General features: G+C 41.9%; 1 protein-coding gene and 1 non-coding gene across 3 annotated transcripts; both read right to left on the bottom strand.

Annotated features, from left to right (window-relative positions):
• Positions 1 to 53: 53 nt before the first annotated feature.
• Positions 54 to 1,107, bottom strand: LOC105192007 (uncharacterized). The gene is made up of 3 exons (XR_003114300.1): positions 991 to 1,107; positions 836 to 903; positions 54 to 727 (listed from the first exon to the last, which is right to left on the bottom strand). It is a non-coding gene; the product is annotated as an uncharacterized LOC105192007 (transcript).
• Positions 1,108 to 6,339: 5,232 nt separating this feature from the next.
• arm (armadillo) lies at positions 6,340 to 14,904 on the bottom strand. 2 transcript variants are annotated; one of them, XM_011155858.3, is made up of 10 exons: positions 14,590 to 14,904; positions 13,015 to 13,080; positions 12,690 to 12,920; positions 11,796 to 12,590; positions 11,393 to 11,661; positions 10,951 to 11,292; positions 10,698 to 10,871; positions 10,221 to 10,523; positions 8,967 to 9,063; positions 6,340 to 7,472 (listed from the first exon to the last, which is right to left on the bottom strand). In XM_011155858.3, the coding sequence occupies exons 2-10, from the start codon at positions 13,049 to 13,051 to the stop codon at positions 7,288 to 7,290; spliced, it is 2,433 nt and encodes an 810-aa protein (XP_011154160.2). In that variant the 5' UTR covers positions 13,052 to 13,080; positions 14,590 to 14,904; the 3' UTR covers positions 6,340 to 7,287. The 2 variants fall into 2 exon arrangements, with proteins under 2 accessions (XP_011154160.2, XP_011154161.2); XM_011155859.3 differs by lacking the exon at positions 8,967 to 9,063 and having other exon boundaries at positions 14,590 to 14,903.
• Between the last annotated feature and the right edge of the window lie 2,653 nt (positions 14,905 to 17,557).

The following is a 17,557-nucleotide window of genomic DNA, read 5'->3' as shown; positions in this document are numbered from 1 at the left end:
GAACAGGCAAGTACTTGTTTTTTCTTTATTCCGTTTTGCGACTTATATATCGACTTACACTCGTATACAAATGTGTATCAAAGATCTGATACATAATTATAATATTATAAACAGTAAACAGTATTATAACTGTTTTTAACAAAATGTTTTATATTAAAATGTAGGAGAAAAGGTAAATATTAACAAAGTTGAATCTACTAAAACAAAACAGAATATATATGTAAATATCATTATTCTAATAAATTTTGTTCATTATACGATTCATATATATTTTTTTATCACTTATATCAGTTATATTGTTTATCACATCTACTATGAGCCTATCTAAGTAACCCGAATTTCATTTATAAGACATAAGAATCGTCAACGTGTACATGGAAGCTTGTTTAGACTTGAGCACCGATTGCAATTGCTTGTCAATTAGCCAGAAAAGGATATATCAGTTTTTAAAATTTGACCTATAAATTCTAGATAAATTGTGAATGGACACATATATATATATATATATATATATAACTACAAAGTCAAATACATGAGTATAAAATCTAAAAATATATAATTTCAGGTTGAGCCAGAATTTATAGGCTCAACCTGAGCCAGAATTTATAGGTAAAATTTTAAAAACTGAATATATCCTCTTTTCTTCTTGACCACAGCGGACTCTCAAGCATTTGTTCAAGCTTTTCATTGTTCAAGTAAATAATTAGATGCCCCATAACATGATGAACTGCAAAAGTTTTTGTGTTTGCTGATATCATATACCTTATTTGTACATGTTGATATACGATATTGTTGTTTGACAATAACTATTAATGGTTTTGAACAAAGAACATACCCACATAGTTTTATGATAACTCTTTCTTCTATTACATCCTCCAAGTGTGCTTTATTTATAAATTGTAACTATAAAGTTAACAAATAATATATATATCATTCATATATCGTTCATCATTATATACACAATTAGAAAATAATAATTAACATACTTACATTTTGCAGAAGCCAGTCAGAATCCACATTTGGTTCTAAAAGCTGTTCAACTATTTGCAAGAGCCTTTGCATCGCATTATTCTTTTTTTATTATGGCTTGTTGCATCTCAACCTTACTGAAATACATATAATTATATTGAAGAAGAGTAATACAAAATTTATTTTAATGTAATTGACATCAGAAATTAGGAAAATGACCCTACAGATAAATACCAATTAATTATCCACATAAATTGCAAGAGCTCCCTCAACAAAATTCTTTTGACATCATATGCCATACGTGTTTCATGTTTAATAACAATTTAATAACATTGGTTTCTATGCTTTTGCAATATTATCTTTTACATCCTTAATTTATTAACTATATTTTTATTTACAAAAATCAGATGCACTTCATCTTTTTAACTTTTGCTCTTTCATTTGATTGCTTCTTATTTGTTGACATTGTTAGAGTGTTTTAGGCAAATCGTGAGGGAGTTCGTTTCTTCAAGTCTGTTCTGTTTCGAAGTTGTGAAGTAGTGCAATAAGTCAGAGTGAAACAGATATATTTTCTCTCACTCTAACTTGCTCAATTACAGTTCAGAAGTTCTTCGAGAAAGAACAATTGATAACCTTGATAATTACCGAGTGTTATTTATACATAAAATATAACTTTAAGTAAGTTAACTTTAAGTAATCTTTTCTTTCCCCTATTTTATAATAATACGTAATTACAAACTAAGATTGTGGAAAATATAAACATTAAAATTAAGAGCACGTAATTTTATTTACAGTACAGTACGGTGTAAAAGAGTGCCATGAAGCGATCCGGTTATTGCATCAAATTGTACTATCACTGTCTTTTATTACACTGCGTGTAGCTCCGAATTAAATCGACCTATCATCGACTGCTTTCACCTGCACCTCGTACACTTTGTACAGTTAAATAGTTCCATTACGGAAAGAAATGAATTACTGTGATTGGTTGACTCAGCTTCCCGAGTATCTCGCTTGTGGCGCTGTTCGCAGTTACATTCGTATTTAGTTATGGCGGTGGTTACGGGTTGTGTTGTGTGCGTGAAACCGTCGCCCGTGATTTTGACTCGCCGTAGCTGAGTCTCGTGCCTTAAATCGTTACCGAGAGTGCCGAAAGTAAGTTTCGCGCGTGTGTTATGATGGAGTGATGTTCGTTCCGCCGTGCGAAGTGAAGTGAGATAAATCGTCGGAATTCCGAGGAAAGTTCGGCGCGCTAGCTGCATAAGGGCAGCTCGGTTTTCGCGTCGCGGAGCTTCGTTTTTGACTCGTCAGCCAAGTCTCGGCCGCGAATTATCGTTAAACATCGAGGTATGGCACAGCCTTCGTTAAATATTCGCTGGAAATGTGCATTGTTCGTCGGGAGGGTCGAGTAAAGTTCCGGGAATTTTTTCTGTTATGGCCGACTTCTTGGAATATTTCAAACGGAACGGACGGTTTCGGATAGAATATTTTGATTGGCTAGTGCGCTAGTGATACGTATTCACCGACATACGCACACATTGAAAATCGTGACCATTGCACTGCAACGCTTAGTACGTAGATTCCAAAAGCCGTGCGTATTTTCCGCGATTTTAAATTACCAAAGGCGAATATCGGCGTATATTGTTTCGTCGAGAGTACCGAAAGCAAATTTCGTGCATTTGGCTGTTATGGCGAAGTATCGCCAAGTAGTCGAAAGTAACTAATTGACGAAACCGGATCGTCGGGAGTGCCGAATGAAATTACGCGCGTTTGTTGCTTAAGATTTGTGTTGTGATCAAGTGTGAAAAAATGGCCTCTTATTGTGCAACGTTAAATTTAGTGTTTGTGTTGTGGAAAATATTAAGTGTCCAAGGATATATTTTACAAGGAGGGACCTCAGGAACCATCGAGGGGTAAGTTTATTTTATGTACAACATTATAACAATTCGAAGTAATTATACAGAATACCCTCCTCACCTTCAATATCGACGAAAAAATACTCAATCGACGCGTTTGTCCTATTTGAAAAAAATCGTCACTCTGCCTTGTGGAGATATTAATTGTTAAAATTGACGGCAATTTAGGTTAGGAAATCTGTCACGGAGGTGACAGATAATAAAAAATAAATCTTCGCCTTACTAAAAAGATGAGTCTACAATATACTAAAAATGGATAGAAAAAATTAGCAAAGCCCATACGCAAGGAAGGATGTATCATGAATCAGAAGCAGAAGAACAATAGCATGTGCTATCTTATTATGTAGAACTGATCCTGTTCCTTTTGTTATGTAATGAAATAGCTATGATTCTTTCACTTTTGATTCATTATACATCCTCCCTTGCTAATCTTTCCTGTATTTTCAGTAAAAATATAAGTATATAAAAATATAAATATAAAACATTTTAATTGATTTTCTAATTGTATCTAATTCTATTTAATTGTATACAATTGTATTTTGATTGTATACATTCCTAGTATATTGTAGACTCATCATTTCAGTGAGGCGAAGATTTATTTTTTATCATCTGTCACCTCTGTGACAGATTTCCTAATCCAAATTGCCGTCAACCTTAACAATCCATTTTTAGTATGTTGTAAATTCATCTTTTTAATAAGGCGAAAGGTTTAAAAGAAAATAAGAGAAGTGACAGACATAGCTAAAATGGCAAATGTAAATGAGATAATATATAAAAATGACATAGAAATAAAAATAAATATATAAAATATATTTTAAATATCAATAAAAATATAAGTATATAAAAATATAAATATAAAACATTTTAATTCATTTTCTAATTGTATCTAATTATATTTAACTGTATATAATTGTATTTTGATTGTATACATTCTTAGTATATTGTAGGCTCATCTTTTTAGTAAGGCGAAGATTTATTTTTAATTATCTGTCACCTCCGTGACGGATTTCCTAACCTAAATTGCCGTCAACTTTAACAATTAATATCTCGCTCCATAAGGCAAAGCGACGATTTTTTCAAATAGAACAGTTGCCTTACAAAAACGCGTCGATAAAATATTTTTTTGTCGATATTGAAGGTGAAGAAGGTATTCTATATAATTAAAGATAAGATTAAAATCTTAACCATCCATATTTCGATAATTAATATTTCGTGACAGATCATTTCGGACACTGTCACTTTTCCATCTTTTGTGGAACTCTAACAAACGCGTGATTGCAGCTCGACGCGGTTTGCTCGGATGAATCTTATTTCGAACGTGGATTAATGTCTCAGCAAATAATTTTGCAGCTTATACCCGGTGACACATTATTTTCGCATAGATCGGTCTTGATATATCGGCTTTAATTTCTCGATAACGAATATTGCGCACTTTGTTGTAATTTGTGAGGATCTTTCTTATTTTGGGTCTAGATTAAAACCTTATTATCCATATTTCGATAATTAATATTTCGTGACAGGTCATTTTCGAGCCTGTCACTTTTTCATGTTTCGGGGCTTATAACTCTGAAACGCGTGATCATAGATCGATGCGGTTTGCACGGATCAATCTTATTTTGAACCTAGATTAATGTCTTATAGCAAATAATTTTGCAACTTATATCCGGTGACACGTTATTTTCGCATCGATCGGCTTTGACCTATCGACTTTAATTTCTCGATAACGAATAGGCGCACCTTGTTATAATTTGTGAGGATCTTTCTTATTTTGGGTCTAGATTAAAACCTTATTATCCATATTTCTATAATTAATATTTCGTGATAGGTCATTTTCGAGCCTGTCACTTTTTCATTTTTCGTGGCTTATAACTCTGAAACGCGTGATCACAGCTCGATACGGTTTAATCACGGATCAATCTTATTTTGAACCTAGATTAATATCTTATAGCAAATAATTTTGCAGCTTATATCCGGTGACACGTTGTTTTCGCATCGATCGGTCTTGACCTATCCACTTTAATTTCTCGATAACAAATAGGCACACCTTGTTGTAATTTATGAGGATCTTTCTTATTTTGTGTCTAGATTAAAACTCTATCACTAATATTTCGTTAATTAATATTTGATGGCTCGTCGTTTCTGGGCCTGTAACTTTTCAAATTTTCGTAACTTCTAACTTCAAAACGTGCGATCACAACTCGATGTGATTTACTCGGATCATCCTTATTTCGAATGTAGATTAACGTCTTATCACAAATAATTAACTTATAATCGGTGATCTTTCATTTTCACATTGATTTCGGCCTATCGGTTTAAATATTATATATATTGCCTTACAAACATATGTATATTGAATTTTATAATACGTATTGTTTTATTGCGAACGTGTTTTTAATCGCTTGTGTTGAACATTCGCGTATATTGTAATATGAGTTGGCAGTCCAGAAGTTACTTGAGTTCCTTTTAGATTGCTATTTAAATCGGAACCGGACTCCATGCTTTGCACTCGGCTACACTACGTGTATATTGTCAGGTGTGCCGATTGGTTGTCAGATAAAGAATTTTTGTAGCCTTTAGAGAAAATATATAGTGTTTTAGGGAAATTTTCTATACCATAGCCAATTTGAATGTATTTTTGAATGTATGGAATTATTTAATGCTTTTCGTAAGTGCAGTTAGATTGTTTATTGTTTTTCAGGTGAAGTTAGATATGAAGATTGTTAGGAAATATTAGGAAAACACAAAATTGTTTTCTGACATTTATTCATATTTATTGGATCGATTATAATCATTTGTTTAAAATAATATTACAGTATTATACTTTCATAAACTTCACACATGTTGGAATGAAACTTATTATAAACATAGTGAATACATTATTACAACATTTTTATAACATTTTCTTCCTTTGTTATTGATGCATGATAAATGTCATGCTGAAAGAAATACTGCTAATAAAATATATGTAATGCATCAGTATCCTTATTTGAACTTGACTGGAGTTAAAAATATTTATATATAAAATTTATATATAATTAATTATATATAAAATTTATATATAAAATATTTGTATATAAGAATCGGTAAATCGGTACAATAAGCTGCATAAATGCTTTAACATTCATTTGATAAGGTTTCCTACGATTTTTACGTGTACATGCAGGTAGAATTGTGGGAAATATTTGCGGATGGGTGTTAAAGCATATGTACAGTTTAGTGTACAGCGATTTGTTATATAAACAGAGTTATGTTTATGATTGTCACTCATAAACAAGTATCATTATGGATTTGTCGTTAGTTGTTTTATTGCTCGACGTTATTAACGATAATCGTCCGCGAGCGTGAACGCAATAATGGTACAAAAACTTTAATCTCCATTTTATCAGTGCATTCTGCATCCTGTCGTATGTTTCTAGCTAGTTCTAAGCGAGAAACAGTGAAAACAACATACGAGAGCTTGACTTGATCGTTCAGTTTATTTGTATGGACAATAAACGATACATATACATGTGTGTACGAATTACGAGTGTCTTTTTCTTAATTCTAATACATCGATTGCGATCGGAAGCGCATACGGTGCATCGTGCGACGCCGAGTGTCGTTCCGATTGCGCAGCTACTTTAATAATGACAATACAAATTAAGTATAACTACCCTGTAAAATACATAATACGAAAGTTTCATCGTTATTCCATAGTTATACTTATATGTGATTGTTAAGTCATCGATACCTCGAAATGACACTACCAGTTTTTTTTTTTCGGGACTGGGCAGGGGGAAGGGGCAGGGAGGGGGAGAGTGTGATATAAATAGGTCGTCGCTCTCGCAGCGCGATTAAAAATCAGAGCCGCCAACAGAAACGCGTAATATAATGCTCATACGCACGGGTGAGTGATCATATTAGGCGATACATTCCTTTTTTTCTTCTTGGGTCGATATGAGTTAGCGCGAACGTCTCCACTCTTCGTTCGATGGAAGCGAAGGTGGATGGACTACAGGAAGATGTCAGCTACAGCGCGACTATACGATCGTTTGTATCCGAGGACGACCGCGTTCGCGGACGAAAGGCGGTCAAAGTTGCGAATAGTCTTCGATCGGTCTACTACGTCATGTCGAAAGTGAGTCTTGTAAATAAAACCAGTCTAAAATGAACGTGTGTGCGTGCGTGTGTGTGTGTACTTGTGTGTATGCACGTGTGTGTATGTGTGTGTGAGAGATTGGTCGTAGATTTAGCGCATACGGCGGTTGACCACCGTGCAGTTATCCTTTCCTTTATCTTTTACTTCGTTTTTTTTTTACATCTTCTCATTTCGTTTTCTCTTTGTTTTTATTTGATTCCGTCTCTCTTTGTCTTTCTTTCTCTTCCCTCTCTTCTCTTTTCGCGCGAGATCGGTGATGGCACGGATTTAGAGATCGGTATCGTACCAGGCCGCTACCTGGTTGTTGTCCTGCGGCGGTGCAGGAAGCTCTTCCAAATGATCGAAACTTAAATCACCCTCGTGCGCCACATCCATGGTGTCCATTGCACCATACGTCGATCCACCACCTATCTCTAAGCCTTGCATCGAGTCTACTGGTATCTGGTCATAACCTGTTGTACGGAAGAGAAAAACATTTTCTGCGTCAGACATTCCATCGCTCGCAGTTGCCGCGATGATAATTATACATCGATAAAAAAAAAAAACAAGTGCAATCTTCCGAAACTGTTACGAAACTGCAATAAACTACGCGCTGTCAAAAGTCGAGATACTTCTACATTTCTTTTCTAACGGCTATTATCATATTCATTGGACTAATTTGCACGACCATATCGTACAATATTAACACATATCATACTCGATAGATCCGGCCGTCGATTAAACTATGATACTTCTTTTTCTATCATAAAGACCCGAGTTGCAGAGCAAAGACTGTTTAGCGACAGAAGCTACCGACTAACCCGAGAGTGGGTGCGTAGGTAGGTATACGGTGGCAAAAAAATAGCCACTGTGACGTGAGCTTCGTTTCTCTGCCGTTGAGGCGTAAGATCGCCTCACGCGCGCGCCCACTCTCGGATTAATAATTGTAGTGAATAATTATAGAAAGATAGATGGTGTACACATGAAAAGAGATTCTCGAAACTTTGTAACGGAAATAAGCGATACACAAAGACAATAGCTAATCAACTGAGTACTGTGGAGCCTGATTACATGCCGCTATGTAATCGGAAGAGTGAAAAGTCACGTTGCTATCGTTCCCGAGACATTAATGAGACATTTGCGTGTTACTCTACTCCGCGAAACGTTATCCTCGGGCTTGATTTTTCTCTCTCTCTCTCTCTCTCTCTCTCTCTCTTTTTCTCTCTCTCTCTCTCTCTCTCTCTCTGTCTCGGGGGATAAATTATGCGCCGGGAAATTCTCTTACATAATTACTTACAAATACCATCCTCACATACGATTTCTCCACCATAAAGTGTATATCGTGGCAGAAAGTACGATAGGGTTAAATGTACATTCCCAAAGAAAGAACATATGCCATGCACCAAACGACGAGTGTGTGATAGTAAATAAACAGAAAAGAAGGAAGCGATTGAGAGTGAAGGTGTAACATTGAACATGCAATTATATAAACGACAAGTGATTAAAGTGATTAAAGACCAATCAGATGACGAAACAAAGAACGGTACGTGAGGACCGAATATCACCTATGTTACTGCGAGATACGGCTGATAGCTCGTATTTTAATCTAAGTCCATGGGTTAAGCTGCTGTTAAAATAACATACACAATTAAATGCATTATTTCGTATTAAGAGATAACGAGATGGCGAGTTGTGAGATCGAACTTTCTCGTATATTCATAGGAATGCAAAACAACGGAATCGGCTCGTAAGGTAGCGTTATATCAACGTACGATTAGGTGTCGTTGCAGTGAATTACACGCCATACGCAATCATCGTCATTTACGATTATGTACAAGAGCAGATTTGATATAGAATGACATTTGCTTCAATGATCATTTGTAACTCCGTCTACCTTCGATCGAGTAATAAGTCGACTGTTCGGAAGCGGCATTCGACGAACAAGATGGATAACATTTATAAATTACCTTGCGGTTGATAACCCCGACCGCCGTGGCTGCTGTGTACACTAGGAGGTCCTTGCCCATACATACCATCATAGCCTTGGTCAGGGCCAAGCATGTCCTGAAGATTAGGTAGCTCAGGTCAACACAAAGCATATTATCCGAGGGAGGCGTGTCATGACACCCCGAAATACCGATGAGATACGCGCGCTATGTCTGTCTGGTAAGTCTCGTACAATAATGGAAACAACTATAAAGGGGCTTGCGTAAACAACAGTGGTAATGACGGTAATAAAAAAAAATAAATAAAAGGGGAAAAATTTTGAAATAAATATCTGGGACAAAACGCATTCTCATGCAGATTATATAATCTTGCAAACTATCAATTAGACTAAATGTATCTCGTGATCCATTGCTCCATTAGGCACGACCCTGTCACCTTCGTCGATCTTTCATCAAATTTCGCCCAACATATTTATGCGTACATACGCACGTATAGATATGGAAATCTAAAGAGAAAAAAACTTTATACACAGTGAAAACCGTATGTTACGAAGCTTAAGCATGAGTCGAAAATTTAGTTTCAAGTGCGCTTATGAGTTAATGATGTATGTATAACCAAGATGCATTTGCACGAGAAGCGAACATGTGAAAACTGCTGATTAAAACGTTGAAAAAATTGGTTAAGAACTGTAAGACTGTGTATGAAATTAGTGCCTCAACATGTCATATACCCGTCACTTTCAAGTATGTAATGATAAAGGCATAAAAAAAGAAAAAAAAATTCATCGACAGTAAAAAAAAAAACTGAGCGCCGTGAAACACAAATCGCATAGTATCGCAGATGCCTTAGTAGTGCAAATTGGAATAATGGATAATGTACGTAGCTTATATAAACAGCTGTGCTCGGAATTAATGTTACACGGGGAAAACCTTGTATATAAATACCTGTAGTTATAACTAGAGAAATGGGGTGTGTCTCTATGACCAGTAAAAAACTATTATCTTAACGTGGCACAATTTACTCAACACAATGTAACCATCTAGTAGAATGTTTAACGTATTTTCTATGCTACCATGTAAAAAATGTATTACCACTGACGTCGCGTTACAAACCTGACTCCTGGCGAGTACTTGAAAAGAACCAACGATAAGAGACGCAGACTACTTTCAACATGTAATACCAACAATCGCTATGTTACATAGTGTTTGCAAGTAAATCAGTTTCGCCACGAGATGTTTTACGTGCACTAGTGTTGTATCCCTTCGCTACGATACCTGAAGATCTGGAGGCATGCTAAAGTCAGCATTGTTCCACAAATTGGTGTCTTCGCGGAATAAGGAATTCGTCAATTCCATGGAAAGTCGCTTTTTGTATTCTTGTGGCTTGTCCTCGCTCATGCGGAACAACACTGCCGCTGCGTAGGTTGCAACACCCTCGTTCCTGGAGTGGAGCAGCTCTGTTAACGGGGCGGTAGCACCCTCTTGTTCGATCATTTCGGCGCCTTCCTTATCAGCCGCCAGTTCGCAAAGTACGCCGGCAGCCACACGCTGAATGTTTTCAATCTCATTGAAGAGTAACTGTGGAAAAACATAATATTATTATACAAAAAAAATAGCTTCCTTATATATCATACGACGCAATCATTTTCATCATTATATTGAGCAAAAAGAAAAAAAAAAAAGAAGACTTGCGGCTTTCAAAAGTATATAGTCGAAGAAATTGCATGTTTCCACGAAGACGGCTGTACATACCTGAACAAAAATTGGAATCACGTTCTGTGATCGGATTATCACCCTGTTGTGGGATTCTCTTGCGAGGATATGCAGCGCACCTACTGAACCTTCCACAATCTCCTCCATACGTACGCCGTCAGCATACGCGCCCGAAGTCTGTTGGCTACCGGTACTCGCCACGGATGATCGTTGCTGCAAATCACAAATGGTATCACTTTGTGACATGAATGTAATTCAGACGTAATAACAGATTGCTCTCGGGTATACTCACTCGCTGTGTATCCTGGAATGCGCGCATTAGAAGTCTCACAAGATGATGTATCGCACCGTGGTCGCGTAGCGGGATGTGATTTGCGGGACAGAGAGCCAAATTGCGGATTAATCCGATTACCGCCTTCACCAGTGGCCAGCGCGATGGAGGATGGAGTAATTTGACTATGACCTGGATACCGTAATTTAATCGAACGGAATTTTGTGCCATTTCCGCTTCTCCGTGACGCGAGGTCAAGTGGCGCAAAGCGCAGACTGCTGGCTCAGTGATCTCCTCCCGATCGCCGGCATTGATAATCGTACGAACGAGAGCGTCGACACCGCCGACCTGACAGACAGTCACCTGTAAGGAGAGAGAAAGAGAGAGAGATACAAGTTTTTACTTCTGCCAAATATTATATCATAAGGAAGGCGCGCGAGAAAGTGTCTTCACTTTGGCATACTTTGTTACGTTGATTGTTGCAAGTAAGATTTGACAAGATGCCAGCAGCACACGTGACGACGTTCACGTCCGTTGACCCAAGCACCTGCACGAGACTTTGCAGTAAGACCTCGAGTCCGTCGACTTTTGTACCAGCATCTGATAGATTACGCAACGTCCACAAACAGTTTTGCACTAATCTTTGACTCGGATTTCCGAGATGCATTGCAAGTGCTTGCATGCCACCCGCTTCTACGATTGCCGGCTTGTTACTGGGGCATACAGACAGTACTGTAAAGGAAACATTCAACATTAATGAGGTAATGTAATGAAGATGAGATAAATACTTGTCGATGATGAACGAGAATGAAAACGTGACTGAACAAGTTGTAGAAAACTTATAGATAATAAATCGCGATACTTACCCTTCAATACCCTCGAAGTGGTCCACAACAATTTTTCATAATCATAGGAGCGCATGATGCGCACGAGCTCTATCGGGCCTTGTGAAGCGAGGATGATCAGTTTGCTCTCTTGGTTCCCGTATGCCAGAATTTGCAGACAATCGGTGACGATGGCCAAGAATTTGACGTTATTCCGTTGCAGCAGAGCGACCATTTTTTGGAGGCCTCCGGCAAGACGCACAGCCATTTTGGAGCCATCCTGATGCAGCAGCAAGTTATGAAGGGTCGTTATCGCGTAGAAAAGCACCGATTCCACCGGGGAGCTTAGCAGTTTCACCAGAGCCGGTATGCCGCCGCTCTTGAAAATGGCCAGAAGACCTTGCCTGTGATGAGACAAATTGTGCAAAGTACCGACGGCGGCCTTGGTCGACTCCAGATCGTCGCTGTTCGAAATGGCGCGTACTAATGCAGCCACCATTTGCGAGCTGTTCATGATGGCGTGGCGGGAGGCTTCTTTCTTCGACAATTGATGTACCATCATAGCTGCCTGAGAAACGACCACCTGATCCTCATCGTTCAAGAGTTTAATTAATTCCGGAATAGCGCGTGTCGCCAAATCGGCATCATCTTGATAATTGATCAAATTGACGACGGCATGCTTCAGCATCTGACTCGGCTCAGCCAGCCGTTGCACAGCAGTGGGCTGTGCTGGATCGAATTGCGTGGAAGGAATCTCAATACCTTCCTCCAATGTTTCGGGGAACATGGCAGCGCGCACACGCTGGGACCGTGTGTGACTCAGTTGTTGGTTCATCTCTGTAAGGTGTCAGTTACTGGTCATAATACAGATAATACACCCAATTTCTCAAAAACTCTATATTCTAATTTACAAAGATGGTCCTTGGCCAGCCTCACCATCTACTTGGTCCTGTGTGAAACCCTGTGCGAATCCTTGGTCCAGGTCGAACATCAACTGATCCCCCTCCATCTCCTCATCCTCCTTGCCAGACAAGGATGGCGCCTGAGTGACAGCACCAGAATGAATACCTGAATCACTCAGATAAGAATTCTGCTGCCACATCAGGGTCTGTTCCTTGGCAGAGCCCATGGGCAGGTCGCCCGGGCCCTGATAATTTCCGTGGGACACTGAAACCCGAGCAAACGGACAATAACAATCTGATCTATCGCGCACAATCCCATCCAAGCGACAAACAATCAAATCACACCAAACGTGACTTACTCGGTCTAGATTGATTCGACGACATCGGGTAACTCATGTCTCCGACAAGCGAGTTTATCCTGTCACCTGCGACAAATAAAACCCGTGAACTCGTGAGCTCCTCTAGACACTCCGCCTCATGGCACGACCCGTTAGCCTCTCGACGTTCCCTCCGGCTGTGTCAGATATGCAAAAGGAAACTACTCGCTCGCGCGGCGATGCAAAAAGAGATCAGGCACAAGCGCAGGGCGAGGCGAGGCGAGGCGAAGCGACGCTCCCGTTTGTGCAGCGCGAGACCGAGTCACACCGAATCACACCGGCTCTCCGAGCGGCGAGAATAAAAATGGCTCGAAATCCTTTTAAAATGGCACGTGAGTGTCTCGTCTCGCGCGTACCGTGCGCGGTAGTTCACACGGTGAAACGGTGCGCAGAACTACGGTGGGTCAGTATATCTCGTGCTGACGGTGAGAGATACTTATGCTGCACGGAATGTGGGCACGATCGAAGGGTCTCTCTCTCTCTCTCTCTCTCTCTCTCTCTCTCTCTCTCTCCTTCTATCTGTTTCCCTCCCACTCCCTCCTCTCTCTCTCTCTCTCTCTCTCTTTTTCTCTCTCTCTCTCCGTCTCCGTCTGTATCTATCTCCGTCTCCCTCGCGTCGCGATCGAATATTACGCACTCCGCGGCCTGTCGTGTCGTTGCACTCGGCGGGTGCAGCCGCAAGATGAGAAGTCGCGGTGGGATTCTCGCGATATGCAAGACACGGATTTCGCGTATCAGTCTCTACGTGGCGCAACAAAGAGCCCAAGAATGCGGCGTATCACCATTTTCCGACAATCGACGATGCCCCTGGGAAGGGGGAGGCGCGCGAGAGAGAGAGAGAGAGAGAGCGAGCGAGCGAAAGATAGATAGGTAGATAGAGACAGAGAGACGGTGAGTGAGCGAGGAAGTGGCAAAGGGAGAGGCGATTGACATCTGTGTGTGCGTATAGCGTGATGCGCACGAGAGCGAGAGCGAGAGCGAGAGAGAGAGAGAGAGAAACAGAGAGAAATGAAGAGTATGACCGTGAGATAAACGAGAAAACGTCGAGAAAGCGGAAAAGCGCTCGACTCGAGATAAAGATGCGAGAATTCCTGCGGAAGGGCGAAAGCAAGCGAGCACAGGCAATAACAATTATTCTCGCCTGGCAGAGATGTCGGGCGTGAAAGTGTATCTCAGCCGGCGCGCATGTCGCGTCGTGCTTTCCGATCGACTCTCGGAATCTAGTTCGGGCCGATAATCTCGGCCGCGCCGTTCTCGTCGAGCCTCGAAGGAGCGCCTTGCCGTCGGGCGTCGCTCCTCGTGCGCGCGTGCTCGTCGCTCTGCGACAACGGCCGTCGTTGTTGACGCATCGCGATGCGGGACACGCGTTTCGCCGCGAATCTCCCATGTCTCTCAGCAGTAGCAGAAAGCGGCACTTTGACACACCCAGTGTAAACACTCGCGGCTCGGCGCGGTAGGGCGCGCTCGCGCGACGATGACGCTCCTACGCTTCTCTCCGCGCGGAGCGGAGGACCTCCTGTGCGATTGCGGTTATTACTACGGCCGATTACTACTTACCGTGCTGCGACGTTCGGCGTAAGCGCGACTCTGCGAGGCTCTCGTTCTCTCCTCAGTCGCCCGTGTGACACTCCGTAACAGCGCACGGCTCTGATTCACCGCTCTATCTTTCTCTCTCTCTCTCACTCTTTTTATTTCTTTCTTTCCTTCTTTTTCGACTGATTCACACTCGACACTCACGGCACCACGATCACGATTCCCCGTTCACTGCCCGCCGCGAGCACACGTATCCACCGTTTCTCTACGCCAGCGAAGCTCCAACAACGACTCCGTCCAGCAAAGATGGCGGAAGACGCGCAGTCGGGCAATCGTAACGCCATCTGCCGTGCTGCGCCGGTCTAGTGATGTTGCGGCAGGGCGACGGAACGAGTGATAGAGCGGGAGATGGATCTCTTCTTCTCTATCTAGCCCTGTCTCTCGCGCTCTCTCGCTCCGCCGCCTCGTCAGACTGCAGCATCGAACCGTCACTTCTTTGTAACGCGTTCCGGCCCGCCGTTCGTTCACATCGCGAGTCAAGTCGGCCGTCGCCGTTTCCGCGAAAGAGTTACCCGCCGCCTGCGGAGGACGGTATCGGGAAGTCTTCTCCGTCCCCGACGGCTAGTAGGGATTCGATTCTTCCAGACTCGATCCTTGGCCGGGCAGAGATGTAGAGACGCGAGCGTATCTCTCGATAAATTTAGTTATGATGACCTCCGTGAAATTCCGATTAAATTAACCGGCAGAATTGCCCACAACAGCAACTGGCGGTAACTTGATAATTTTACATGTGTCAGTCGAATGGGACAGATTGACAGCGATTGGAAATACAGATTGTGAAGAGAGAACGAGAGAGTTGCTTGTTTTTCGACAACAAACTGCCTTTTGCTTTTCACGTTGGCAACTTTGCCGGCTGAGTAATCGTCGACTAGCCTAGTCGGAATTTGCTGAGAAAGTGCGTTTAAGAATCTCACTCACGAGAGATGATTCAATCACTTTGAATACAATACTCGAATACAATCTCCGAAAACGTGAGAAATAGCCCATATCTTGGATTATCTGACACTTTGAGCACGCATCTTCCTCGCTCGCGTTATCGACAACCTACTCACTTACTTTTTCCTTTCCTTCGACGAGACGTCGTTAAAAAAAAGACTACTTACCGCGGACGTAAAGTAAAAAGAGCGAAATCGGACCTTCGCCAAGAGGCAGAAAGGGCTGATCGTGTCCGCGAATAGACTCGCAACTGAGATACTCGCTCGCGCGTGCGAAGGTGCGCCTGCAACCTGTAACCTGACCAACAGAGAGGTACAGCGTGAAAAGAGGCATCAGGTGCACGAGTAGAACGTGACTGGCGGCATGGAGGGTCGTAAGAAAGTGCGAGGAAGCACGAGAATCCGCCGGAAGACAAGCCGCGATAACAATAAAAGACCCGCAGGCAGGTATTAGGAAACTATAGGATGCTTCCTGCGATCGAAAGTTCTTCGAATAGTTTCACGATCTTTGCCTCCTCTCTGTTCCTTCCATTTGCCACCAAGTTGCACTTCTCGCCTTCCTGTCCAACGTAGCGTCGAAGGTAAAGGGACGAAAAGTCAGTCGGTCCAGCTGACAGGCCCAAGGATCATCGAGGATCTCGGCCGATCTTGAGTAATCGTCGCGCGCGCGCGAGGCAGCAATTTTTTAATGGATTCGCAGGTATTTGTCCGGCCAAGCGCGCGCGCGCGCGCGCGACTCGAAAATTCCTGATCGAGCCCGGCGAGTAAATCGTGCCGAGCGGACAGCCAGAATGCGCACAAAATAACAGACACTGGAGAGCAAAGTAAAATATACTGGCCGTTTGGCGGGAACACCATTCGTTATCGGCTGCGCCCACGCCGATTAATTTTCGGATGCGTGATGGCGGTAGCGTTCCTTCCGTTTCGAACGGTGATGATACATTTTATGTCTGCGCTGATATTGAGCGGATAACTGAAAAAAGTGGAAAAATTTCCTTCGAAATATACGGCGGCCGGCGCGGTGAAATATAGCCGCGAAGCGCGCGCGATAAATCCGCGCGGATCCGTCATCGTAATTAATGATAAATATCGATTAAGTTTTTTTTTTTCGTTGTTACCCTTTCTGTTCTTGTTCGCGTTTCACACGGCGCGGCACGAAATGCGCGCCTGCTCAAACGCGCTTTTAATTATTCCAGAAAACCGATGATCGATGCGCGTCATCGTTTCTTTGTTTTTTTTGTCTCTCTCTCTCTCTCTCTCTCTCTCTCTCTCTCTATCTATCTATCTATCTATCTCTCTGTCTCTCTGTCTCTCTGTCTCTCTGTCTGTCTTTCTCCGCCTTTTTACATTTTGCACGCACGATTCTATTTTCGTCTTGTCCGGTCGACGAAATACGCTTCATGTCGTTGGTTATCCGAGGCTCACGAGGCGTATTGTGAAGGCAGTGTTTCACTCCGACGATGTGTCACACACGCAACGCGAGTCGCACGAGCAAGACGACGGTAAACTCCAAGTTTACTTTCTACGGCGCGATGCAATCGCGGCGCCGCTAGCACGCACATATCCGCTCGCTCGGCGAAACGTACGGCTCGTAATTACGAGAAGTAACGGTAATCCGTTGGATAATCGTCAGGCAAATATTTATCATGAAGACGTACCTTCGATCGGCCGATAAACCAGTCACTTTACGGCGTCTATCGTTCGCAAGGCGACTCCTCGCCCGCCGCTTCTCTCTCTCTCTCTCTCTCTCTCTCTCTCTCTCTCTCTCTCTCTCTCTCTCTCTCTCTCTCTCTCTCTCTCTCTCTCTCTCTCTCTTCCGTCTCTTTGTACGCGTATATTTTCACCGAGTGGAAAAATATTTGATCGGCGGGACTTAGCGGCGGACGTAATTATATACCTGTTAACGAATGAAATATCACCGAGTCGAGGAAAGACACTTTCTGATTTATGAGCGGGCTCTTATTTGAGAGGGTAGAACTTCGTGCAGCGCCCTGATA

This window comes from Harpegnathos saltator, unplaced genomic scaffold, assembly GCF_003227715.2.
Source record: "Harpegnathos saltator strain DR-91 unplaced genomic scaffold, Hsal_v8.6 scaffold87, whole genome shotgun sequence".
Taxonomy (NCBI): domain Eukaryota; kingdom Metazoa; phylum Arthropoda; class Insecta; order Hymenoptera; family Formicidae; genus Harpegnathos; species Harpegnathos saltator.
This window is presented reverse-complemented; position numbering and strand designations above follow the sequence as displayed.

What these genes read in the sequence shown, in the direction of transcription:
- arm (XM_011155858.3), bottom strand. Translation starts at nt 13,051, where the DNA reads ATGAGTTACCCGATGTCGTCGAATCAATCTAGACCGA. An exon ending in CACTTCGAGGGTATTGAAGG is followed by an intron (nt 11,662 to 11,795) that starts GTAAGTATCGCG and finishes TTTCCTTTACAG; the next exon opens with TACTGTCTGTATGCCCCAGT. An exon ending in TCGGGGTTATCAACCGCAAG is followed by an intron (nt 7,473 to 8,966) that starts GTAATTTATAAA and finishes TCCGTACAACAG; the next exon opens with GTTATGACCAGATACCAGTA.